Source organism: Giardia intestinalis, chromosome 2 (genome assembly GCF_000002435.2).
Source record: "Giardia intestinalis strain WB C6 chromosome 2, whole genome shotgun sequence".
Classification (NCBI taxonomy): Eukaryota; Fornicata; order Diplomonadida; family Hexamitidae; genus Giardia; species Giardia duodenalis.
In genome coordinates, this window is record NC_051857.1 from 1,502,437 (window position 1) to 1,528,752 (window position 26,316).

At 54.9% G+C, this 26,316-nt stretch overlaps 5 protein-coding genes and 5 pseudogenes across 5 annotated transcripts; 3 read left to right on the forward strand and 7 right to left on the reverse strand.

Annotated features, from left to right (window-relative positions):
* Positions 1–395: 395 nt before the first annotated feature.
* On the forward strand, positions 396–2,126 carry GL50803_0061419 (Ankyrin repeat protein 1; the record flags this gene model as incomplete). The annotated part of the gene is made up of 1 exon (XM_038046269.1): positions 396–2,126. One exon carries the CDS (start codon positions 396–398, stop codon positions 2,124–2,126), a length of 1,731 nt encoding a protein of 576 aa, XP_037901764.1.
* A 556-nt stretch (positions 2,127–2,682) lies between these two features.
* On the reverse strand, positions 2,683–4,521 carry GL50803_0061420 (Ankyrin repeat protein 1; the record flags this gene model as incomplete). Its single annotated transcript, XM_001703913.2, has 1 exon — positions 2,683–4,521. One exon carries the CDS (start codon positions 4,519–4,521, stop codon positions 2,683–2,685), a length of 1,839 nt encoding a protein of 612 aa, XP_001703965.2.
* An 847-nt stretch (positions 4,522–5,368) lies between these two features.
* Positions 5,369–7,445, reverse strand: GL50803_0061421 (Reverse transcriptase/endonuclease, putative; annotated as a pseudogene; the record flags this gene model as incomplete).
* Positions 7,446–7,889: 444 nt separating this feature from the next.
* GL50803_0018058 (Alpha-13 giardin) lies at positions 7,890–8,240 on the reverse strand (annotated as a pseudogene).
* Positions 8,241–8,291: 51 nt separating this feature from the next.
* Positions 8,292–9,196, reverse strand: GL50803_0061425 (Alpha-9 giardin; annotated as a pseudogene; the record flags this gene model as incomplete).
* Positions 9,197–9,395: 199 nt separating this feature from the next.
* Positions 9,396–9,647, reverse strand: GL50803_0092957 (uncharacterized protein; the record flags this gene model as incomplete). Its single annotated transcript, XM_001703902.1, has 1 exon — positions 9,396–9,647. One exon carries the CDS (start codon positions 9,645–9,647, stop codon positions 9,396–9,398), a length of 252 nt encoding a protein of 83 aa, XP_001703954.1.
* A 469-nt stretch (positions 9,648–10,116) lies between these two features.
* Positions 10,117–12,546, reverse strand: GL50803_00112681 (Vesicle-fusing ATPase; the record flags this gene model as incomplete). The annotated part of the gene is made up of 1 exon (XM_001703901.2): positions 10,117–12,546. The coding sequence occupies one exon, from the start codon at positions 12,544–12,546 to the stop codon at positions 10,117–10,119; it is 2,430 nt and encodes an 809-aa protein (XP_001703953.2).
* A 54-nt stretch (positions 12,547–12,600) lies between these two features.
* Positions 12,601–16,625, forward strand: GL50803_00137725 (Phospholipid-transporting ATPase IIB, putative; annotated as a pseudogene; the record flags this gene model as incomplete).
* A 511-nt stretch (positions 16,626–17,136) lies between these two features.
* On the forward strand, positions 17,137–19,213 carry GL50803_0061427 (Reverse transcriptase/endonuclease, putative; annotated as a pseudogene; the record flags this gene model as incomplete).
* A 3,868-nt stretch (positions 19,214–23,081) lies between these two features.
* Positions 23,082–25,694, reverse strand: GL50803_0050366 (VSP with INR; the record flags this gene model as incomplete). Its single annotated transcript, XM_038046147.1, has 1 exon — positions 23,082–25,694. One exon carries the CDS (start codon positions 25,692–25,694, stop codon positions 23,082–23,084), a length of 2,613 nt encoding a protein of 870 aa, XP_037901765.1.
* Between the last annotated feature and the right edge of the window lie 622 nt (positions 25,695–26,316).

A 26,316-nucleotide genomic window follows, 5' to 3' on the forward strand; every position in this document is an offset into this window, starting at 1 on the left:
CAGGCAGGCCCCAGCGGCACACCACACACTCAGTATACCTCTTTGGCAAAAGTATTCTTAATGATATCATTGGTGTTAAGACCGATTGCTCCGGAAATTCCTTGCTGCACAAGGCCGCTCTGGAGTGCAGTGGCCTTGAAGCTAAAGCGCTTAGCTCGTCACTAGCCTACCTTTGCCGATTACGCAATACTTCTGGAGAGACAGCCTTACAATTGGCGATAAAACATGGAAATTTGGAGCTCGCCAAACTTCTGATTGATGAGGAAGCAGGTAGCTATTCTGACACAAAAGAATCTGCAGTGGAGCTGGCCCTTCTTCGGGGTTCATGCGAAGTAGCCAGGCTATTAATTCCATTTGAAGGGAAGATACTTACTGAGCGGGGGTATACGCAGCTGATGTTAGCGGCTTCGTTTGGTGAGAGACGACTCGTTGAGAAGTACATCCAACGACAAGCAAAGAGGCAGGCAAAGAATGGGGTCACTGCGATGCATTTGGCCGTTATATCTGCAATCTCGCTTCATAAGTCTATCAAGCTTCTGCTGCAAGAAAGAGATCGCTTGGCAACTGACAGCGGCCACCTTATAGTAGAGGCAGAAGTTCCGCTGACCCACAGCTCTGTGACACCACGAAACACACGATCTCCACGGTCTATTAGTATCCTAACCAAGTCTTGCGGTAGGGGTGACTTGTTTGCGCAGACAGCTGAAAAGGAATCAGCCTACTCTAGGCCACGTGTCACTTCGTCTAGACGCCCAATAACATCGGTACGATATCCAAGACAGACGCCGGCTCTATCTGCTAGTACACGTGTAGGAACACCAAAAAGCAGCTTCAGCTCACGAGGAGGCCAGCAAATATCTCCTAGCATTACCGTACCATCGATGCTATCCTCCTCTCCAAGAAAGAGGAGCGGAAGATGCGCGGCTTCGCGGTCTGGAGGCTCTAAAACATCTCCCATGGCGCGACCGCGCACAACCCAAATCACAGCCCAAAAGCTTCCTGCTGAAGTTACTAAGCACCGGGCCCAGAGCACGTACGGAACCCAGCTTGACGGGAGCATAAAGGTACCAGTGCTTCAGCTTGATAACCTGAGCGGAAAGCATGTGTCATTTCCAGATACTCTCAGGATAAAGGACGATGCCAGCGTTGTAGAGTGTAGAATTAGAAAGCTCAGATCTCTGTTTCAAGCCTTCGTCGAGATTATCCTGCTCCTTATACCACTAGAAAAACAGATCTCCCAAAGGAATGGCCTCACGGTGCTCATGATAGCTGCGAAGGCTGATGTTGTAGAACTAGTTAGACTGCTTGTCAATGACGAGAAGTTGATGGTAGATGCACGCGGAGAGACTGCCTTGATGATAGCAGTTAGGAACAATGCAGCAGCATCTGTCAAAGGGCTGCTTAGCCACGAGGCAACCCGTGCATCTGCCAATCGTGAACGCTATACCGCATTGCACCTAGCAGTGCAAACGAATAACAGCATTCTTGTTGAGCAGCTAGCAACTCTAGAGAATAATATTCCACAGGCATGCTACACGTTAAAAGACTTTCCTAACAGCAGGAATGCGCACGCCTTGATCAACGTGACCGCCCTCATGATGGCGTCTATCGGTAATGCTCCAGAATGCGCTCTGATTCTCTCCAGATACGAGGCCGGGCGCCACGAGCAGCTCTTCGGCTATACTGCGTTGATGCTTGCCGCATACTTCAATCACTCAGCCATTGTAGAGCTTCTTTTACATCCTGAATCGAGGGAGACTATGCGCAACGGCTGGACAGCGCTCATGGTTGCCAGCAGCAGAGGAAACCTTCGCTGCTGTGCTAAGCTGGCAACTTGCGAATCCAAGCTGACCGCTCAGGGGCTGACTGCGCTCATGCTAGCGTGCAAGCACAATTTCCTCAACATTGTGACGCTTCTCTATCCGCTCGAATCAAGCATCTATCACAAACGAGTAAGAAACGGGGTTGTGGAGCGTTGGTCCTGTTTAACATATGCGGCTGCAAAGGGGAGCACAGAGGTGGTAATGTTTCTCTTGGAACATCACCCCTCTCGAGAAGACATACGATTGGCTGCGAGCTGCTCACATAACCCAAAGATATCAATCCTACTGTCAGCGCACCATTAATAGGAATGGAATGTGTAATATACTGTAGTGAGAGGGCATTGGCTAAGGTTGACTCGCCGCTACCCTAGGTAACAAACATTTTGGTAGACAGTTATCTTTGCGTGATCGTCTTAGAGGCGTTAAGAAGGCTCGAAAAACGACTGAGATTCTCATTAAGAAGGAGCATTCTAGTTTGTAAGCGTTTCAACAATAAGTTCTCACAGGTAATAATGGCCACTTGTAATTAGAACGACAGGAGATGCGTTGTGGAGCTAGTAGGGATTCGGTGTATTGTGCATTGTGACATTGCTTGTGCTCTGCTATTTTTGTTAAAGCTTCAGTTGATTGCATCCCTCCTATCGTATTTACTAGAGCATACTCTGTACATTGGATAGGCCCCATTTTGCTGATTAGACAGTAGCTAGTAGTAGGGGCAGATGCATGTCAAAGACGATGCCCGAACTATTGACTGAGCACAGGAGAGCCGTCAACTAATAAGTGCAGAAGCAGTTCACACTCTCCTGGCACAGACAGCCATCCGAGAACTTCCTGGCTGCTACACGAACTAGTACATTATTCACTCAGAAAGGATCTCAATAATCTCCTCGTATATCAACTCATTAGCAATGTCGAGAGCCGTAGTACCAGCCTCGAATCCAATAAACTCGCGGGTGGATCTTAAGTCCTTTTCCCTATCCTTAAGGAGTCTCACACACCCTGGCTCCCTGTTACACACTGCCCACATAAGGGCTGTCCATCCATATTTATCCGTCCTCTTTGTTTCCTGAATATTCCTTCTAACTGCTCCAACATCTCCAATGCAAGCAGCGCACATAAGGTTTGTCCAGCCCGAGGCATCACGCTCGCTCTTGTGCTCACAGAGCAATCTGACACAGTCTGTATGGCCTTCCTCTGCTGCAAACATGAGGGCTGTCGAACCATCACTCTTCTGCATGCCCCCCTCCTTCTCTAGCAATAGTTTAACACAGTCTTGGTGGCCGTTCTGCGCTGCAAACATGAGGGCGGTCTTACCATCGCTATCCTTCATGCGCGCCTCTTTCTCTAGAAGCAGCTTGACGCACTCTGTGCGGCCGTTCTGTGCTGCCCACATGAGGGCTGTATATCCCCTGCCATCATGCACACCCGCTTGCTGAAGGTTACTCCTAACCGCATCAGCATCTCCAATGCAAGCAGCGCACATAAGGTTTGTCCAGCCCGAGGCATCACGCTCGCTCTTGTGCTCACAGAGCAATCTGACACAGTCTGTATGGCCTTCCTCTGCTGCAAACATGAGGGCTGTCGAACCATCACTCTTCTGCATGCCCCCCTCCTTCTCTAGCAATAGTTTAACACAGTCTTGGTGGCCGTTCTGCGCTGCAAACATGAGGGCGGTCTTACCATCGCTATCCTTCATGCGCGCCTCTTTCTCTAGAAGCAGCTTGACGCACTCTGTGCGGCCGTTCTGTGCTGCCCACATGAGAGCCGTCTTGTCATTGCTATCCTTCATGCCCTCCTCCTTCTCCAGGAGCAGTCTGGCGCACTCTGTGCGGCCGTTCTGCGCTGCAAACATGAGAGCCGTCTTATGGTTGTTGTCATATTTGCCACCCTCGCGACTAACTAGCAGTCGCACTACATCCGCATGGCCGTATTCCGCTGCTGTCATTAGAGCCGTCCCTCCGGTCATGCGCCATCTGTCTATCTTAACACCCCCTTCCGCTTTCTTTCTCTCTTGAAGGGGTAGCAATTCCATCATCTCTGCATCTGTATCTCCATTCTCTGCCGCATTCACGAGGGATCTCCTCTGCATGCCACCCTCTTTCTCTAACAGTAGCTTGACACACTCCGCATGTCCACGCAGTGCTGCCATCATGAGGGCTGTCCATCCATCAGGCCTCTGCATACCCTCTTCTTTGTCAAGTAGAAGCTTAAGGCATTCTACGTGCCCATTCCTTGCTGTAGACATGAGGGCTGTTTCCCCGGCTCCGTCCTTCATCCCCCCTTGAATTGGTACAAGCAGCCTTACCATTTCAGTGTCTCCCCTGGCTGCTGCCCGCATGAGTGCTGTGACTCCATTCCTATCTGTTGGATCCTCGTAGGATATAATTACCCTAGTAACCTCTAGGCGCCCGTCGTTGAGAGCATGACGCAGGGCGCTATGATCTTGATCACCCTTCACATCCTTCCCGCGCTCCAGGACGGACTTTATCGCCTCTATGGGACTATACCCCGCCACCCACATGAGAGCTGTTTGACCATGGTTGTCCTGTCTACAGATTAGATTAAACCTAGTACCCAGTAACCCCTTGACATCTTCCGTACCATCCTTAGCGGTCTGCATGAGCTCGGTCACACCACCTGAGGGGCTCGGGGGGCCGCCAGATTCAACACGCCTGCGATCAACATCGCTCTGTGCCATTTTTATTTTCTCTCCTGGCCAAGTGCAATTTTCATTTTCTCTCCTGGCCAAGTGCATAAGACCGCAATTATTTCGTAATTTACACTACCCAAGCTACGATGCACTACAGCTATATGGCATAGGCTCCTGCATATTTTCTGTTGCATGCCGTAATGGTGTAGTGTGCAGTACTACACTACTCCGGGCTGTTACCGACCAGAGCTCGCCGAGTAGACCAGTCGTCTGAGGCAGAGGCGGACACTTATGTAGGGACCGAGGGCCTTCTGCTCTACAGATGGATGGCTATGAGACGCGGCATATCGCCTGCTCGTTGGTAGGGGCTTCTCGACGGCAGGGAACGCTGCTTTCAGTGGTGTGCCGCTGGGGCCTGCCTGCGGGCGCTGTCCAGAGATCTTACTGGTAAATTCCCGCTCAATTTTTGGTGATGTCCGGAGACGAGGGTTGGTCGTGTATCAATATAAAGACCACAGTGGTGGAAGGGAGGAGCTATCTGCGTTCCTCGGGTGTTCTGCGGGTGTGTGCTCGGTCTAAGAGTGCACATAGATCCTTTTGGAGATCACGCCGTCCTGCAGGCTCGCTGGTCTACTAGGGTGCCTCTCCTTGTTCTCCCTTTACGGTTGGTGAAGCTCTGGTCTTTGTTGTCATTCTCAATGCTGTCCATACAGATCGGCAGCAGCTAGCGGGGCTTTCTCTTCTGGTTGGGATTCAACTCGGTTGTGTGTCCAGTCTTTGCCCCTTCTCGGTCGTTGTCGTCGGGTCCCAGGGATGGACTCATTCGGTTGTCAGAAGTAGGATGACAGGAGGCGGGGTGACCAGGCTTTCGGCCCGGCCCGTCTGATCAGCCCCGTCAGGTCCTCGTTCGCCTCTGCAGCCATGTAGGCGATGGCGAAGGCAGCCCGGACAGAGGTCCACGTGGAGCTCCTTGAGGTGCCCCTTGGACTGGGGTGGAGGGATCCGTCCGTCCCGTAGATGATCGGGAGCGTCCCGTCCCTGTACTTCTTGGCCTTCTCGCTGTGGTATCCATCTGGCGGGGCTGGATGACACCCACGTCCACTGCCTTGCACTTGTCGACGAGCCAGATGTCGGGCTTCTGGTTCTGGTCGCTGAGGTGGCTGTGGGTCTTGACTTCCAGCTCTGCGCTGAGCTTCCCCGAGACGCGGAGGTACAGGCACGCGACGATCATGTCGTGCCTCGTGGCAGCCCGGGCAGGTGCCTCTTTCTGCGCCATGATCGAGCCGCCCTTCTCCTTCAGGGCCCTTTCCTCCTCGGTCAGCACGCCGCACATCTGCAGACAGTACGTCGCCGCTCTGTCCGGAAGCTGGTGTGTGCGCGTGAGGAGGCGGTTGAAGTAGGCCCCTTCCCCTGCAGTGCCTGGCCGCCCACCGACAGCTCCACCGGGTCTCTGGCCCCCTTGTTGACGTCCAAGGAGGCCCATACCCTCCGCAGCTCGTCGTGGTAGAATCCAGGCATGAGCAGGTCCAGGCCGCCCTTCTCCTTCGGGTACGCTAGGAAGTCGACCAGGCGATCGCAGCTTCTGTTGGTTAGTGCTGATGCCTTGTGCGACGTCTGTCGAACTCCTCGTAGTCCGCCTTGTCCGATGTTACTTCGACCAGGGGGGCGTAGCTCACCATCGGGACCACACAGAGTGACACCAGGATGAGCTTCTGGTGGATGGTTATTGGGGCATTCTCGATCTTCTTCAAGGCAGTCTCGGCACCTGCGATGGCCTTTGGGGCGAGACTAGCAGGAGTGGGGGACGCCGGGTGGTTGAGGAAGGTCACCTCCTCGCCCGCCATGGTGGACTTGCATTTGTCGCTCCTGATCGTCAGGTCCATGGTCTGCTGTGTTATCACACCTGCTGGGTACCCTTCGTCGTGGAACCCCACGATGTCGTCTGCATAGGCAAGGAAGGCGATGCCCCTCTCCTCGAGGCGTCTCAGGAGGCGCTCGGTGGCCATGCAGAAGAGGAACGTGCTGAGCGGGTCGCCCTGGGGGACGCCGCAGACCTCGCACTTCACGTCCTTGCTGTGCCTCAGGTCGAGGAAGTTCCTGATGTAGTCGACCAGGACCTTCGGGACGCCCGCCTCGTTCAGGGCTCTGACGACCTCTGCCCTCGGGAGCGAGTTGAGGGCGTTCTTTGTGTCGAGGGAGACGGCGTGCATCCCCGCCCGCTGATGAGCTCGTGGGCCCTCCTCACGCCTACCGCGTATGCGTTCTGCTTGAAGGCGATCTGCTCGCATGAGAGGTAGTTGGCATGCCTGATCAGCCCTTCAGCAGGACGCGGTGGAAGATGTTCGTGACCGTCCGCCTATCGCGATCGGGGGTATCCGTCGGACTCCTTCGGGATGAGGATCGCCCGGAACTCGAACATGGTCGTCACCTCGGGTATCGCCTCGGGGTGAGTGGTCAGCTCGTTGTACGCCTGCGTGAGGTATTTCACAAAGCTGTCGTTCTGCTTCATCGCCTGAGCTGGACCGGCCCGAGACCAGACACGCCCGAGGCCTTCTTGTTGAGAGTTCCAAACAGGGCCTTCCTCATTTCCTCCTCGGTTGCCACTCCAGCCCTGTCGAGTTCATCGATGGAGGGTAGTCAAGGCCAACGCAGCCTTCGGGGGGACGCACGGGTGTAGCGCGCTGAGGGGGCCTTGGCCTTCTCTGGCTTGTCTATCGTGGGTGTGTCAAGGAACAGAGGACCTGGCAGCCATTAAAGCTCAGCGCGTTGTTCACCCTGTTTGCTATCCGGCGCCTCGCCTTCTCGGGGTCTGGGTCTGCCTTGCTCTGGGACTGCTCCGTGGTGTTGTCTGGCAGAGGGGCCCTCTGGCAGCTTCCCACCAGGGCGTCTAGGCCCCTGATTGCGGGGAGCGCGACCCCAGTCCCGGCCTGCTCGATGCTCGCGATCATGCGCGCACCCTGGTGGATGAGCATGGCAGCTGTCTGGTTCGGTATGTGGGCCGGAAGGATCAGCTTGTCGTCGCCCAGCACTCTGTGTCTGTCATCGTTTGCTTCTCTCAGGTGCTCGGTTGGTTGCTTGGCGCTCTCGCACGGCAGGCCACAGAGCCAGCGTGTGTGTCCTGCCGAGAGGGCAAGCGTCTTCGAAGTGGTCCTCCGAGTAGAGACTCACGGCTTGCTCTCTGGGGCCCAAAGGTATGATCTTGCGTTCGTAATACGGATCTGGTCCTCGCGGGCTCTCCTTCGCCTCAAGTCCAGCTGTGCACATCCGCAGAACAGCCGAGGAACGCACAGGCCCCAGATCCACAAACGGAGGGAGCTCTTCCCTATCACCACTGTGGCTATCACTGCGACCCGTGGCCAGCCCCCGCCTCCGGGCTGGCCAGGGACTGAGCGAGGCTTACCTGTGAGATCTTTGGATCATACTTCCAGGCAGGCCCCAGCGGCACACCACTGGAAGCAACCGGTGGGTGGAGTAAAGAAACTGGTAGAATAATCCGAAGTGCGGATTGCATTTAGAAGGATTGCCGCCCGCACCTCGTGCTTCTGAGACCACAGATAAGCAAGGACTGTTCTCTGCGGTGGCTTAAAAAGCCTATCTATCATATCAGAGGGCAGCTCGCCATACCTCGTGATGAACAGCGGAAGGACCTTGTCCCTTTGGTCTGCCGGATACCTTGATCCCAGTGCTACGGCTCCCTGAAAATCTACGAGGTTAAGCGCATTGTAGAGACTCTCTGCCAGCTCGCCTATGGGGGTCAGAACAGGCATTGACGGACAGTGAAAAGCCGATTATTAATTCACACCTGTTAAATGCACGCTTTAGTTTGCGCCTTCGGTGTCAACACGCCAAAGTGCACAAAGAGCTCGCCCGAGACGGGCGTCGTAGAGGCGCTTAAAGTCTGAGCCGAGCTTGCCGTACTTTTCATACGCAAACTTACACTTTAATGCCTTGTCGAACATAAGAGAGGTGATGCGAACCATCCGGTCACTATCGCCCTTTTTGCCAGAGTTGGCGAGGGAGCATAGGTAGGCAGCGGCATAGCCGGGCTGTAGCAGGTAGAAGTGGGCGGTAAGCAGGGCCTCCATGTCTGTCTTCACGTAGTTGGACGCAATAAGGGTCTCCACCTCGACGCCGTACTTCTCTGTGAACACCTTATTTATCTTTTTCCACTCTCCCTCTGTGGTGTTGCACAGGAGATCGATCAGGCCATCGGGGTTGCCAGATTCCAAGTAGCCCATGAGCGCCGCGGCATCCTCACTAATAGCCTTGCGCTCGTATCTGTCGTGTTTGATCCACCCCTTGATGAGTTGCGACCACGGCTCAGAGCTGCCGATATCACTGAGCAGGGTGTCGTTGGCCACTTTCTGAAATATGCGCGTGTAGTGTGCTCCCATCTCGTACCAGTCTTCTGGGCCGCAAAAGAGGACGACGTCTATCAGTGCAGACTTGTTGTTCTTGCCACTGAGGGCCTGGTTGAGTAGGCGTGCACGCACCTCCTGTGCATCTGTCCACGCATACATCAGAAGCGTTTCAGCAGGCCCTGACTTTAGAGCTTTCTTGATTGCATCAGCAGGGTACATCCCATAGATGGACTTGTAGTTGATTACGACTTGTCTCGGTGCTTCGACGCATACTGCGAGGTCAACTGGACAAGAGCGGACTCGTTTTTGCTATCTATAATCTCCCTCAGCTCCGTGGTGAGGTCGGATACAGTGAGGGACATCAGGTCTAGAGTGAATTTTTGACTGTTTCACTTTGATTTAATGAAAAGGGTTCACAAAAGGATTTTAAAGCGGGCGTTATGAGCGCGAAAGTCGTAAGTATCTGTGTACAGGTCGGAAAGGTGAACACAGGTTACGATCAGAAAGCGTCGCTCCGTTGCTTCGCTGCTCCGCCGCCCATATCTTACGGTGTGCACAGAATCAAATTATTGCCAGGAGAAGGTCTAGATTGCGTTGGCTTTCTTTCTCAGTGGGGGCTGTGCCTCGTAGCTCCTGGCCCGGGGTCAAGGCTGTCTCTATGACGCTGTCGAAGCAGATGTGGTCTTCTAGGCACCATAAGTAATCTTCGTGCACAAACAGGTCCTCCCCGGCCGGAGAGGCGCTGCTTGGGAGCAAAATGTGCGGCTGATATGTTGTGCCAGCCATGATTGGTTTGTAATTCTCCGTCCACATTAGTTTTTATGTCATTACTTTTTACTTTTGCATAAAGCAGCAGCTTATTGCAGCATCAGTAGTCTTGCGCCAATTACATACTAGATTATAGCGTGCTTTTTCATACGTTAGGCATACTTTTGGGCTGCAAGTTAATTGCTGGGCTTAAAGGTTGACAATGCCAATTTGTGCACCAGATCAGATTGTACTGTGTTCTTGCTTGACAACTGGTCTAATTGTGACTCAAGCAGGGCGTGCCTTATTGCTTCAATCCGTGGATTTATATTCTTGAATTCATAAAGAGATTCCCTGCACCACAATGCCACACATGAATAGTTGTAACCAGGCAGTGTCGACCCTATCCAACCCCATCGTTGGCAGTTACCAGTTCAGCAGACTCTTGTGGCTGCTTAGCTTCAAAATTTACAGAGTCTAACAGCAATATGGATGCTCAGGGTTTGTGTTCAACTATCAAAACAGCGCTAACCCTTCAGAGTAGCGTTGCATTTAATGTCCTGGCCATTACGGAGTCGGTGATCACGGCCTGTTGCGCATTGGGGTTACGAGAGAGCGCATCTTTTCGAACAGCGGTCTTCGCTAGTTCATAAGCAAATAGCACGCTACGGATCGTGATAGGAATACGTCGCTTTTGCCTCTCCAAAAAGAGCTTGTATACAGCATACGCCTCATACTCGACGGGATTGGGTTGGAGATAGTATCTCACGCTAACTTGGTGGGCAGCGTTTCGCTTTTCCTCTAGATCGAGGGCAACAGTGGCGTATTCACAGAGCGCGCAGAGGGCTTGGTCGGGGGTGAGGGATGGAATGTTGCAAACCTGATTGAAAACGCCTGCAAACCCAACGTCGCTCATTGCTTTCAAGTGCGTAGTAGTGCCGAGGACAACGAGTCGGTGATCAGGCTGGGTTGGTCTACGAATAAGAGCAGTGAGGGTCTGAAGGACAGTACTGGAGAATCGGAAGCCAATGGGCGTATACTGTATGATGGACTCTATGCCATCCAGAATTATTAGAGCGCGCGGGACCCTGTAGGCTGCCTCAAAGATTTGACATATAAGGTCCGCACGTCCATACTCTGTCGAAGTCCTCATAACAAGCTGCTCTGCAGAGATAATTCGAACAAACTCACATCCAAGCCTCTTCGCAATAACAGAGCATAGAGCTGTACAACCAGTTCCAGTTGCAGGCGCTGCAAGCAGCATAGCGCCGGTGGTAATACTGCTGTTTAGGACAGCCTCTCCAAAAGACACAGCCTGCTGGACGACAGACTCGTAGCCGGTAGCCTTGAGGATACCTAGAGGCGCTGCAGCATCTAGCAGCGTGCGGTCTGCCTGGCCGTATCCTGCTTTAACCTCCCCCAGGGCCCTTTCAAAATCCTTTGCCTCCACTTGGACGCCAATCATGTCCAAATAGAGTAACTTGTTAGGACCCACCGACTTTGTTTTCTCAATAGCACGCTCCATGGCAAAGGATGTAGCAGACCTAACAAGACCTGCCAGTTCAGCGCCAGAGAAATTAGGAGTGCACTCAGCGAGGTGTGCGATATTGACATCGCTTGCAAGAGACTTGGCAGCAACCAGGTTTTTAGTGTGGATCCTCAGAATCTGCTCTCTTCCTCTGCAGTCGGGAAGACCAATCTCCAGGTGCACTTCAAAGCGGCCGGGACGCATCAGAGCCTCGTCCAGAAGCTCTTTCCTGTTGGTCATACCAACCACGAGCACGTTACCAAGCGCGTCGGGCCCGTCCATCATCGCAAGTAGCTGGTTAACCAGGCTGTCCATTGTTCCAGTGTTGTCCGACTTGCTGCCTCGTTGCTTGCATACTGCATCAAGCTCGTCGATAATGATTATGTGGAGCTCGGATGCATTCTCGCGCTCTTTCCACTCCTTAAACGCGTCGCTGAACAGATCGCGCACCTTCTGCTCCGACCCACCAATGTACTTATCTAGAAGCTCTGAACCGGAAACCATCTTTGGAGGCCGCGCGTTCAGCAACTCGCCAATCTTCCTGGCTGTCAACGTTTTTCCTGTTCCAGGTGGTCCGTACAAAAGGAGACCCTTGACGTGTGTCTGGCCAAGCTTTGCTAACTTGTCCGGTGGAAATATTCGTGACATGAACGCGCGCCTAAATATGTCCTTAAACTGCTTATTAAGGCCCCCTATTCCTAAGCTTTCTGCGTTGATTATGCCCCCCTGCTCATTCTTCTCAGACGTGTCGCTGATGAGATTCATCAGCGCCTTAGCCACCGCAGAGACTTCTGCGATTGCGTACTCCCCGGTGAGCTCTATTTCCTTTATTTGAGTCTGGAAGATTGTTGCAGTATCGGTACAGAAAGTAAGCGTGGTCTCGTCGCTCACTATCTCCCTGTTGTCGCCAAACATGCCAACAACCATCAAGATGAAGAAGTCAGAACCGTCACTAATGGCAAGGTCCTGACCGATAGCGAGAGGGAGGTGGACAAATTTCTCTGTAATACGGGCGTTGAGATTTGCCGTGCTTATGGTTACCGGCTTTTGTTGTTTAACCATTGGCTTGATCATGAATACCACAGCGATGGCCCTGGCAGTAGCGTCAAACTTGGACCGTGACACAGTGATGGGAGTATTGTCCAAAGGCGCCCACTTTGTCTCATGAAACGGTGATAGGAGGATCACACCCTGAGGAACCTTGGGCACGGGGTCATGGTGGGCTGTAGCTGATCCGATGTCCTTTCCTGGTCTCACTAGGACGACGTGGCCGTTCCTCTCAAGGTAGACGTTATCAGACTTCTCGTTGCCAAGAACTGCAGCATAGTCACTAGGACATAAGTATGCACAGTTGGTCTCGAGCAAAGAGGTGCTAGGGTACTTACCGGGTTTATTAGGGTACTTACCGGCTTTGTAGCTGAATCCCTCCCCAGACATTTGACAACCCTGTTTTTTAATAAGTTCGTTAGTAAAATTGGACAAAGGTGTGGAATGGAACATCTATCCATCAGGTTCCGTGGTGTTTGCGCAGACACCACGGAAGCACCCATACCCACCAACAAGATTAAGACCCGGAAGTACAATTGGATTGTTTTTCCCTTTGTTGCTGTCCTCAAACAGTTCCGGCTTTTCTTCAACCAGTTTTTCTTGGTTCTAGCCTTTCTCCAGCTCTATCGCCCTCTTCAAGTTGGCCTCGCCTTTACATACTACCTTCCTCTATGTTTCATTGTCCTAGTCAGTGTTGGGCGCGAATTGTATGATGAGCTGAATCGAGCAAGACGTGACAAGTCAGTCAATAGTGGCAAGTACAATATCATTGGCCCCTATGGACTCGTTCCTACTAAGTCCGAAGACATTAAGGTTGGAAGCATCGTGCTTCTAGAGCCAAATCAGAGGGTTCCCGCGGACATCGTTATCCTCCAAGCCGTGGGTCATTTGTATGTCAAGACAGTCAATCTGGATGGGGAAACAGATCTAAAGGTCAAGATGCCTTTGCTTGGTACTGTCGATAGCCCAGAAACACTGGCAGCACCGGACCTGCTCTCTGCAATCCTTGATTCCATCCACGTTACCTATGCCAAGCCATCGGATAATCTCTATCACTTTTCCGGGGCTCTTCAAAACGCACAAACTGACGTTGTAATTGGACCCATTACAGTTTCTAATGCAATCTGGATGAATTGCAGTCTTGCGCGCGGATACGCAACGGGATTGGTTGTCTACACAGGGAAGAGCACACGCATTATGCAGAACCTTGGACGGCGACGGGTTAAACAAGGGTCTCTCGATGTTGAGCTGAACATGTTTGTCAAGGGCATGTTCATTTTCTGTCTGCTCCTGTCAGCGCTGGTTACATTTGCCACCACAACCAGAAGTATTATCGTCTTTGTTCGTTGGATCATAATCCTCAGCTCGATTATTCCGTTGGCCATGCAGGTTTCCTATAACTTCGGCAAGCTCGTCATGGCCGGAAGTATTAAGCGGGACGACACCATAAGTGGGATTGAGGTCAGATCAACCGATCTAGCTGAAGAGCTGGGCCGCATTAGCCATGTCTTCAGCGACAAAACAGGGACTCTGACACGGAACGAGATGTGGCTCCATGAGGTTGTTGGAGAAAAAAGCCCAGCTTGTCTGTCCACGTATTTGATAATTACGCTAGCGAATTGCAGCGCATCGTCCTCTTTGCAATCATGACATGTCACAACGTCGAGTTGTTCCGCGAGGATCAGGATTCACCAGAGCAAGATACCGCCCTCAGGCCAAGAAGGAGGAGGCAGCCAAGGACTTGCTCAGCAAGCACTAGTCAATCATCTGAACAGAGAGTGTCTCAGGAGCCAACTAGCTTTCTCGACGCAAGCATCTCTGAGGCCATCGGGCTCGAAGATCGATCTCAGCCTGTGCAGACGCTCTCACTTTCCGATTCACCAACAGAATTGCTCTTTACGCGCCGCGAGATTGACGAAAATCTGATCCTTAATCGATATATTGGCTCATCTCCCGACGAGGTTGCAATAATAAGAAGCATGCATGCGCGGGGCTATATACTGGAAGAAAAGTCACATAATCTTGTACGCTACACTGCTAGTACAGGATCTCAAAAGTTTGAGCTTCTTCATACCTTTCCATTTACATCAGAGACCAAGCGCATGTCTGTCGTCACTCACCACATTGCTACCGGAACCACGTTTATTTTCGTTAAGGGAGCAGACACAACTATTGAGGCGTCTGCCAAGTACTGTCCATGGCTTCGAAACACCGTCGATGCTTTGGCAGGGCTGGGGCGGAGGACCCTCGTGTATGCGTACCGCACGCTCGACGATGACGACCTTAGTAATTTTCATTCATCCATTACTGCTGCGTCTGCAGATCTGGCAAACCGAGATTCCATACTCGTGAAATGCGAAGAGACTCTGCTGACAGGGGTGGAGGTCTTGTGTGTAACAGGAATCGAAGATCAGCTCCAGCTCAATGTGAAGGCAACGATCCAGGATCTGAAAAGAGCAGGAATTAAGTTCTGGATGTTGACCGGAGACAAGGTTGTGACATGTTTGAGCATAGCCCAGTCGTGCGGTTTGCTCCCAAATACAGCAGTCAAGAAGCATACCAGCAAGCTTCGTGCATCCGAGAATACCGCGCCTTTGACTACTCAGTCGCTGCATCCTGAGGCATGTAAGTATCCAACTACTCCATCTCTAGACGCTGTATCTATTCCTACAAGATCTGAGATAGAAGTGGGCCAAGAGGATAAGACACCCATGGCAATTCTCCGCAGAGCCATTCGAGATGATCCCAATTCCTTCATGAGTGTCACCTCCAGAAGAGAAAAGCGGCTCAATAGAAAGAAACGCCCAGGGTCTCTTGTTTTAGCAAGCACGTGCTATGGGCGCTTGAGTGAGCATATCTACTTCTTGACAGAGGAGCTCACCCCTGTTGAAATAGTCTCCGTTCTGAAAGAGCTCTCTCAAATGGTTAGCTTCACACATGAGGTTACCATCGTCATAGACGGATCAGCGCTGGAGAAACTCCTCGGTAATTACCCCGTGGACTACTTCTACACACATGCAATCCATCCCATCACTGGGAACCTTCTTCCTCTGCACCCGTGTGTAAGGATCTGGAGGAGATTCACCCGCTGGTTACTTATCTACCTCACAGGACACCCCAGACGCGGCAAGGGGAGCCTGGGACCAGATGCAGAGACGCGCGAGCTTTTTGCAAGTATTGCTAGCAAGGCAGAAACGGTCCTCTGCTGCCGCTGCACACCAACGCAGAAGGCCCTTGTTGCAGGTCTCATTTCGGTATACACAGGCAGCAAATCCCTAGGGATAGGCGACGGGGCAAATGACGTCCCCCTGATCGAAACTTGCTCTGTCGGCATAGGACTGCGGGGCAAGGAGGGCAACCAGGCGGCCAACGCAGCAGACTATGTGATGACAGAATTCCGAGGACTGAAGAAGCTTCTGCTATGGTATGGCAAGTGTAGCTACGTGGGTAGTGCACAGATATGCCAGTTTATCGTCCAGCGCGGGGTTGCGCTATGCTTGCTCCAGATTTGTTTCACCTGCCTTTACTTTTTCACGTCTCTCGTTCTTCACACCGGGGTACTCCTCTTGGGATACGTGACGCTATTCACAATGTTTCCACCGTTCAACTATTATATTAACGAAGATGTGGACTACCAATTAGTACTAAAATACCCAGAAATCTATCGGATTACGTCGCGTGGATCTATTCTGAACCTTAAGACATTTTTTCTCTGGACATTTAGTGGCTTTATTATAGCAGTGGTAGTGTTTCTTCTCGCATATATCTTCTCGTCGTTTCCCATTTCTGTCAGCGGATTTACGTTTTTCAGTTTCGCCATACTGCTGTGGAGCGAGCTCTGCCTGATCCTTGTGACTACCCATCGCTTTTCCCTTATGCTCCTCGTTGCCTTGCTTCTCAGCTACTTGATGCTATTCTTGGTTGTTGCCATTTATCCAGGCTCCTTGACTCGTAGCGAAGTATTTTCTCTAGATATGTTTTGGCGCTTATGCGTAACAAACGCAATATCGGCTGTACTGCTTTTTGTCGGTGAACGCATCGTTCGCCGGTTCTCTAAGCCAAACGTGGTCCGTATTCTCAGATCAATGAGAAAGCCAGTTTATTGTGCTACATGCAAAGTTCCACGGTGTTGCACGCGTGAGTCGCAACAGAATGTGGCTGTCATAGGCAAGCCTTCTTTCAACCAAGACCATCCTGGCCTATCTCGCAGCGTCTTACGAGATCGAAGTAAGCCCATGTATAGAGCAGGCTCTGGGATAAAAACGGAATCCGAATCTGGCTCGGGGTGGCCCTCTGGTATGGTAGTGACGAGCAGATCCTACAGGCGACCCTCTTCATCGAGCTATGTCCGTCTGCGAGGCATTTACATTCTAAGCTCCACTGGGAGACACTTCTTCAATATGCCGGAGAGTGTTTTCAACATCCTCACACTCAGGATGTGTCGTCGTTGCGTCAGAATAAATTCTTAGATTCGGATTTACTCCACCCACCGGTTGCTTCCAGTGGTGTGCCGCTGGGGCCTGCCTGGAAGTATGATCCAAAGATCTCACAGGTAAGCCTCGCTCAGTCCCTGGCCAGCCCGGAGGCGGGGGCTGGCCACGGGTCGCAGTGATAGCCACAGTGGTGATAGGGAAGAGCTCCCTCCGTTTGTGGATCTGGGGCCTGTGCGTTCCTCGGCTGTTCTGCGGATGTGCACAGCTGGACTTGAGGCGAAGGAGAGCCCGCGAGGACCAGATCCGTATTACGAACGCAAGATCATACCTTTGGGCCCCAGAGAGCAAGCCGTGAGTCTCTACTCGGAGGACCACTTCGAAGACGCTTGCCCTCTCGGCAGGACACACACGCTGGCTCTGTGGCCTGCCGTGCGAGAGCGCCAAGCAACCAACCGAGCACCTGAGAGAAGCAAACGATGACAGACACAGAGTGCTGGGCGACGACAAGCTGATCCTTCCGGCCCACATACCGAACCAGACAGCTGCCATGCTCATCCACCAGGGTGCGCGCATGATCGCGAGCATCGAGCAGGCCGGGACTGGGGTCGCGCTCCCCGCAATCAGGGGCCTAGACGCCCTGGTGGGAAGCTGCCAGAGGGCCCCTCTGCCAGACAACACCACGGAGCAGTCCCAGAGCAAGGCAGACCCAGACCCCGAGAAGGCGAGGCGCCGGATAGCAAACAGGGTGAACAACGCGCTGAGCTTTAATGGCTGCCAGGTCCTCTGTTCCTTGACACACCCACGATAGACAAGCCAGAGAAGGCCAAGGCCCCCTCAGCGCGCTACACCCGTGCGTCCCCCCGAAGGCTGCGTTGGCCTTGACTACCCTCCATCGATGAACTCGACAGGGCTGGAGTGGCAACCGAGGAGGAAATGAGGAAGGCCCTGTTTGGAACTCTCAACAAGAAGGCCTCGGGCGTGTCTGGTCTCGGGCCGGTCCAGCTCAGGCGATGAAGCAGAACGACAGCTTTGTGAAATACCTCACGCAGGCGTACAACGAGCTGACCACTCACCCCGAGGCGATACCCGAGGTGACGACCATGTTCGAGTTCCGGGCGATCCTCATCCCGAAGGAGTCCGACGGATACCCCCGATCGCGATAGGCGGACGGTCACGAACATCTTCCACCGCGTCCTGCTGAAGGGCTGATCAGGCATGCCAACTACCTCTCATGCGAGCAGATCGCCTTCAAGCAGAACGCATACGCGGTAGGCGTGAGGAGGGCCCACGAGCTCATCAGCGGGCGGGGATGCACGCCGTCTCCCTCGACACAAAGAACGCCCTCAACTCGCTCCCGAGGGCAGAGGTCGTCAGAGCCCTGAACGAGGCGGGCGTCCCGAAGGTCCTGGTCGACTACATCAGGAACTTCCTCGACCTGAGGCACAGCAAGGACGTGAAGTGCGAGGTCTGCGGCGTCCCCCAGGGCGACCCGCTCAGCACGTTCCTCTTCTGCATGGCCACCGAGCGCCTCCTGAGACGCCTCGAGGAGAGGGGCATCGCCTTCCTTGCCTATGCAGACGACATCGTGGGGTTCCACGACGAAGGGTACCCAGCAGGTGTGATAACACAGCAGACCATGGACCTGACGATCAGGAGCGACAAATGCAAGTCCACCATGGCGGGCGAGGAGGTGACCTTCCTCAACCACCCGGCGTCCCCCACTCCTGCTAGTCTCGCCCCAAAGGCCATCGCAGGTGCCGAGACTGCCTTGAAGAAGATCGAGAATGCCCCAATAACCATCCACCAGAAGCTCATCCTGGTGTCACTCTGTGTGGTCCCGATGGTGAGCTACGCCCCCCTGGTCGAAGTAACATCGGACAAGGCGGACTACGAGGAGTTCGACAGACGTCGCACAAGGCATCAGCACTAACCAACAGAAGCTGCGATCGCCTGGTCGACTTCCTAGCGTACCCGAAGGAGAAGGGCGGCCTGGACCTGCTCATGCCTGGATTCTACCACGACGAGCTGCGGAGGGTATGGGCCTCCTTGGACGTCAACAAGGGGGCCAGAGACCCGGTGGAGCTGTCGGTGGGCGGCCAGGCACTGCAGGGGAAGGGGCCTACTTCAACCGCCTCCTCACGCGCACACACCAGCTTCCGGACAGAGCGGCGACGTACTGTCTGCAGATGTGCGGCGTGCTGACCGAGGAGGAAAGGGCCCTGAAGGAGAAGGGCGGCTCGATCATGGCGCAGAAAGAGGCACCTGCCCGGGCTGCCACGAGGCACGACATGATCGTCGCGTGCCTGTACCTCCGCGTCTCGGGGAAGCTCAGCGCAGAGCTGGAAGTCAAGACCCACAGCCACCTCAGCGACCAGAACCAGAAGCCCGACATCTGGCTCGTCGACAAGTGCAAGGCAGTGGACGTGGGTGTCATCCAGCCCCGCCAGATGGATACCACAGCGAGAAGGCCAAGAAGTACAGGGACGGGACGCTCCCGATCATCTACGGGACGGACGGATCCCTCCACCCCAGTCCAAGGGGCACCTCAAGGAGCTCCACGTGGACCTCTGTCCGGGCTGCCTTCGCCATCGCCTACATGGCTGCAGAGGCGAACGAGGACCTGACGGGGCTGATCAGACGGGCCGGGCCGAAAGCCTGGTCACCCCGCCTCCTGTCATCCTACTTCTGACAACCGAATGAGTCCATCCCTGGGACCCGACGACAACGACCGAGAAGGGGCAAAGACTGGACACACAATCGAGTTGAATCCCAACCAGAAGAGAAAGCCCGCTAGCTGCTGCCGATCTGTATGGACAGCATTGAGAATGACAACAAAGACCAGAGCTTCACCAACCGTAAAGGGAGAACAAGGAGAGGCACCCTAGTAGACCAGCGAGCCTGCAGGACGGCGTGATCTCCAAAAGGACCGATGTGCACACCCAGTCTGAGTGTACTCCTGTAGAATAGCCGAGGAACGCAATAGCTTCTCCCTACAACCGATGTGATTATCGTTACGGCCCGTGACCAACCCTCGTCTCCGGACATCGCCAAAAATTGAGCGGGAATTTACTCGCGAGATTTGCGGACAGCGCCCGCAGGCGAGGGCCCAGCGGCACACACTAAAAAACTTGAGTCAGCCGTTGCACCCGCCGCCCCCAGGACAAAGCTTCTGCACGCATGGCCAGCTGCCCTTGTCAGTCCAGCCTACTGGTCCAATAGTCTGATGACCCTCTGCCCCGCTCTCTGGTGTATGATATCTCACAACTGCTCATGGGAGTAAGCAGCATGAAAGAGGAATTGCATGTGTGGACATTGTGCTATGCTCGTCTCAGAGGACCGAGGTGTCTAACTACAGAGCGCTGCACCGAGCCACATGTTCCATTACCCTGCACTGATGGATGCCTTCATCACCGTGCTTGTTGCATTTAGGCTGTGCCTGCTCAACAGACTGAACATGCACTGCATCGACCCTATTTGACGTTGCATCCCGCATGACGTCCAATGGTAAAGTGGACATCGTACTGCCTGAGCTACCTGTTATCAGCGGAGAATGGCACCAGAGACGCTTCTACGTATCCACACAGTCATTATGCCTGCTTCTCCATCAGCTGTAGCGATAGCTGTATACCCGGAAGGTCCTGCAGAGCGCCCCATTGCCTTTCAAGATGAGACGTCTGCACCTAAAGCTAAAAACAGAAACCCGTGCACCAGGTGTCACGAGCCTAGTGTGCTGACCGGCCTAGATCACAATGCACCCGTCAAAGGCCTGTGCATACGTTTGGATGCTCACCGCTAGTGGCAGACGGGCCTGCGAGAAAGCTCGTCTCTGGCCGCGCTCGCCCCATAACACCTAGTCCTTGGCGACATGCTTCGGTGCGGGAGAATGCTAGGTAGACGTGCAGAGGGCCACCTGTAGACGGCCATTTCTGGAGGACCGATTCGCATGGAGAGCGTAGGGGTGACCAGCAGATCAGTGAGGTACGACTGGGACTGGAGAGGCTGGCTGCCGGTCTGGATTGCAGCGGGGGCACCTGTGTGCCTCTCTGGCCCGCGAGTGTGGAAGGGTCTATCTACCGACAGGCCGAAGACCGCATTTTGATTTTATGCGTTTACAGCAGCACATTTGTTGGGGGCTGTTCTATCGAGAGGCGAGGATGTTCGCTTTCCCCGTATAGGGCGGGGGTCGATTGGATTGGAGAGGTATACTGTGCAGGCCAGTATCAGTCGACGCGGCTAGATCTGCAGTGCTACGCGGATGGTTACCTCCATCTTCGGCCAAAGGGTTGGTACACGCATTGCGTAGGTTGGATTACTCATCACCCAGGGTAGCATGGCTCGCCCTTGTTCTCTGCTTGCCTACCTCGTGCAACCACTGCTGATAGCCTTCCCAGGTCAGCATGCGGATGCCTCTACGGTCCCGTAAAGGTATGCATCGTGCAGGCGGCCACCACAGGCCGTCCCGTCTACCAAGGAAAAGGGTCAATCGGTTACTGCATGGGGGTCCTCTGTGCGCCTTGCATAATCCACCAGGTCTTGTGCTCCTCACCACTCCCTCGCAAGCCCCGTCTGGCTCTCCCCGCCGCTGGAGTCCACGCGCATGTCGTTACTGCCAAGCACTCTGGCCCAATGGGTCACCTAGAGCGTCGGGTTCTTTGCCCTACGCAGTGAGTGTGCTCGACGTAGGAGATGCACAATCAATAGCAGCCTTCTCGGCTTCTGGCCTGGATAATGCTATTGTTGCTTCTCATCCGATCAGCTGGCACGAGGGCCCAGCTCATGGCCAACAAGCTGAGAAGGGTCGTTCCGGGAGGTCTTCAAGCACAGCAGTACCTCGCCAACGGGTAGCTAACAGTGACCGTGGCGCGTACCTCCGCCAAGCCACGGCATCCTGGGGCACGAAATGGGGCCCTGCCATCCTGCGGCCCTGCTGATTCCCCGGACAGCAGGGATCGGAGCAGCCCAGCTAGCGCCTCTGGGTCTCCGCTTGTCCTCGTTGCCTGAGGTGTGCTTGGCTCCAGAGACTCAGAAGGGCGCTGTACCATGATCGGGCCTGCATGCCTCAGCCAGGCAGGGCTACCCTCTTGGAGACTGCGCGAGGTAGCCACACATCCCGGGGACCTGTGGGGAACACCGCAGCCCAATGGAACCCTTACCTGTCGAATGCAGGCCGTAATTGCGGGCTCACCGGTGCAGGACTTCTTAGAATAACCGGTCGACTGTAGAGCCCCCCACTCGGTCCAGATGAGCGACATCACTCTCATCGATGGGCTACATTGCACGCCGGACAGTCCCACATGCGAGCAAGGGTCATCCAGCCCGCAGCAATGAGCATTGGTAGATGTCCTTCACAGCAGCCGCTTTCCTATTGAGATTCGCCAGCCACTGAGGCCCAGGCCGGCCTCCTGCAGGATCATTGGTAGGATCGTGCCCGATGCATGTCTGTGGCACTCCCCTCAAGATGCGTGCTGCTGGACTTTCGCTTCCTGCACTGGCCTGCGAACATCGAGCCCTTCTAGCGGGGCCACACGGAGATCACAAGGATATGGCGTCCTCAGAGACTATCCGGCTTCTGAGCCACACACCGGGGCCCACTTCTCGCAGCGGCATCACAGAGAGGCGTATAGAGCCATACCACGCCCTCTGCCAGGCGACATGGTGCACGGATCAAGAGGTAGACGCTCGCACCGGTTGGCCCGAAGGCAGCGATTAGATGTTGCTCGATGCCCTTATCAGCGGATGGGCGCCCAGCTACCCTGGTACCCACACGAGGCCACGCTGATCATGGGTCTGGTCACTGGCTATCAAACCAGCACAGTCTCCCTGGATCTCGTCTCTCATGAAGGCAGCCTAACACAGAGAGCCCTGTGTCACTCACACCAACAGGCCAAGGTACCCCGGGCCCGGGTGCTTCCGATGATAGAGCGGTGGCACCAGAGTGACTCAGGGAGTGATGGGGTCCTCTCCATCAGCTCGGGAGACAGCGCGGTCTGGGCAGTGCTCCCCCTTGGCTAGGCACGGGAGGACTGACCCGTCTCTGAGTTCCACTTAGCACTCTGTCACGCAATGAAGAACCTTAGTGGCACTTAGTACAAGAGATCAGGGCTATACACACACCAGATCAGAGCGCCCCGTGAGCCAGTCTCTGCTGATCCACATCTTCTATGGACTCGGTATCTCCTCCAGAGACTGCGAGGATCCGCTTTCGGGTGCTATCCGTCAGGCAACCGGGCCAGCAGGGGTCGTCTGGGGGGACGCCACAGGGACAGAGAGAGCACTGGCACACGGGGGTCCACAAGGGGTCGATCCGCACAGGGAAGGCACAAGGCCCAGCTCTCCGAGGATGTAGAGACACCGGAAGAGGGACTAGCGAGAGGCTGCAGGCACGTGGGTGGTCCCGTGCCTATTCATGGACTTTCTGTTTCCCTGCACGGTGGGCTGAGTATCACAGGCCACACGTAGTGGATGCGTTTACTACCTAAGTCATATCTAAATCTATGCCTTTCCGCGGCAGAGGAACCACCAGCAGAGGAAGCCCACAAGACCCCCTACAACAACAATCACAGCGACGGAGATACCGGCTATGGCCCCCGTGCTGAGGCCGCTCTTGTTGACGCTTCCACCAGTGCCTGCTTCTGATTCTAAGCATATGACTGAACTGCCAGATGACGACACACATTGCTTGCATCCAGAGATCTTCTCTGAGCACTTCTTGCATAACCCATCAGTGGTATCGTCACCGTTTTCCTTGTAATACCCAGTGGCACAAGTCTTACACTTATCAGCCGCATCTGCAGTCGAGCACGTAGCACAAGTAGAATGGCACTCCCCACAGGCCCCACCTTGTGCCTGTAGTCCGTTGGCACATGTCTGACATGTTCCTCCCTGTGCACTACTACAGACCTGCTTACCAGGCTGTCTATCTGTCTGATAGCAGCCGCCGTCCTTGAGGAAGTAACCCTCATTGCATTGTGTACAGGCCCCATTTGTGATTGTTGCACAGAAGGCTGCTCGTGAATTGGCCGCACAGTTGCCGTTCAAGGGGGCCTGAGTAGAGGTCTTGCACTTTGAGCAGTATGCAGTTCCTCCTATTTGGGCCCCACATGTCTCACAGCCAGTGCCATCTGCAGACACTTTGCACGCATCCCCGCAGGCGCCTCCGTTATTAGGATGGCTGTCATCTGTATATGTCAGTTTCTTGCCAGCAGGACAGGCACTGCACTGATTGTTGGCCGGCCCAACGCACTCAGCACACTCAGGGCTGCATGCCTTACACTTCTTGTCATTATCTCCGTAGTATCCGCTGATGGCTGTGCAGTCAGGTACGCATTGGTTTGTTGGAGTGAGATAATTGTTATCATTACATTCAGTGCAGGCCTCGTTGTCGGTCTTCGGGTTATCGCAGGCCTTGCAGTTGGGCGTGTTGCACGCCTTCTCGACGCACTGGCCCCCGTTCAGGACGTAGGCGGGGTCGCACGCCGTGCAGGCCTCGTTGTCGGTCTTCGGGTTATCGCAGGCCTTGCAGTTGGGCGTGTTGCACTTCCTCTCGACGCACTGGCCCCCGTTCAGGACGTAGGCGGGGTCGCAGTCAGTGCAGGCCTCGTTGTCGGTCTTCGGGTTATCGCAGGCCTTGCAGTTGGGCGTGTTGCACTTCCTCTCGACGCACTGGCCCCCGTTCAGGACGTAGGCGGGGTCGCAGTCAGTGCAGGCCTCGTTGTCGGTCTTCGGGTTATCGCAGGCCTTGCAGTTGGGCGTGTTGCACGCCTTCTCGACGCACTGGCCCCCGTTCAGGACGTAGGCGGGGTCGCACGCCGTGCAGGCCTCGTTGTCGGTCTTCGGGTTATCGCAGGCCTTGCAGTTGGGCGTGTTGCACTTCCTCTCGACGCACTGGCCCCCGTTCAGGACGTAGGCGGGGTCGCAGTCAGTGCAGGCCTCGTTGTCGGTCTTCGGGTTATCGCAGGCCTTGCAGTTGGGCGTGTTGCACGCCTTCTCGACGCACTGGCCCCCGTTCAGGACGTAGGCGGGGTCGCACGCCGTGCAGGCCTCGTTGTCGGTCTTCGGGTTATCGCAGGCCTTGCAGTTGGGCGTGTTGCACTTCCTCTCGACGCACTGGCCCCCGTTCAGGACGTAGGCGGGGTCGCAGTCAGTGCAGGCCTCGTTGTCGGTCTTCGGGTTATCGCAGGCCTTGCAGTTGGGCGTGTTGCACTTCCTCTCGACGCACTGGCCCCCGTTCAGGACGTAGGCGGGGTCGCAGTCAGTGCAGGCCTCGTTGTCGGTCTTCGGGTTATCGCAGGCCTTGCAGTTGGGCGTGTTGCACTTCCTCTCGACGCACTGGCCCCCGTTCAGGACGTAGGCGGGGTCGCAGTCAGTGCAGGCCTCGTTGTCGGTCTTCGGGTTATCGCAGGCCTTGCAGTTGGGCGTGTTGCACGCCTTCTCGACGCACTGGCCCCCGTTCAGGACGTAGGCGGGGTCGCACGCCGTGCAGGCCTCGTTGTCGGTCTTCGGGTTATCGCAGGCCTTGCAGTTGGGCGTGTTGCACTTCCTCTCGACGCACTGGCCCCCGTTCAGGACGTAGGCGGGGTCGCAGTCAGTGCAGGCCTCGTTGTCGGTCTTCGGGTTATCGCAGGCCTTGCAGTTGGGCGTGTTGCACGCCTTCTCGACGCACTGGCCCCCGTTCAGGACGTAGGCGGGGTCGCACGCCGTGCAGGCCTCGTTGTCGGTCTTCGGGTTATCGCAGGCCTTGCAGTTGGGCGTGTTGCACTTCCTCTCGACGCACTGGCCCCCGTTCAGGACGTAGGCGGGGTCGCAGTCAGTGCAGGCCTCGTTGTCGGTCTTCGGGTTATCGCAGGCCTTGCAGTTGGGCGTGTTGCACTTCCTCTCGACGCACTGGCCCCCGTTCAGGACGTAGGCGGGGTCGCAGTCAGTGCAGGCCTCGTTGTCGGTCTTCGGGTTATCGCAGGCCTTGCAGTTGGGCGTGTTGCACGGCGCTTCTGGGTCCTTGGTGCACTGCTTCGTGTCATTGTTGATGGTGTAGCCCGGGAAGCATGTGTCCTTCTCGTTGTACTTGGCCAGCACGGTTGCACAAACTAGGAGAAATCCTACCAACATTAGCCGGAGTACACGTGCCACTGCCCTTCCGTCAGGCTGGTGCATTGGCCGCGAGCAGTGAGAGACAGCCGCTCTTGCTCTCTTGACCAGTTGGACCGGAGAAGAACGAGATAGGAGCACGCCCACCGGAGGCCAGTTGATAGTGCAGTTTCCCTGACTTCCATAGGAACAGGATCGGTGAGGACCAGACTCAGATCGCACCTCTCTTGTGGAGTGATTGTTCGGGGTGCACTCCTGTACATTGCTGTGGGGTATTCGTCGGCTTCCTCTGCGGGGGCTGGTGTCCCGGTAGTAAACGCACCGAAGAGTCCTGCCCGTGACTTTCTGGGCACCGATTGCGAGGGAGCCCCTGGTGCGTGATGGGTTCTAAAAATGCAGTGAGCACGGGTGATCCTGTAGGGCATGCAGCCTCAGAAGAGAGCACCGACGTGGCCAGTGCTGAAAGGGCACTAGACCCTGCATGGCCCACGTGGATGAGTGGCGGAGGAGGGCAGAGAACGCGGGCGAGTGCTGCTAGATGGCCGTGCACACGTGGAATGGCCATGACTGCACAGTCGAGGGAGCTGGCGCAGAGTACTAGTAATGCGCGATGGTCACGAGTGGCCAGGACAGACAGGGACGC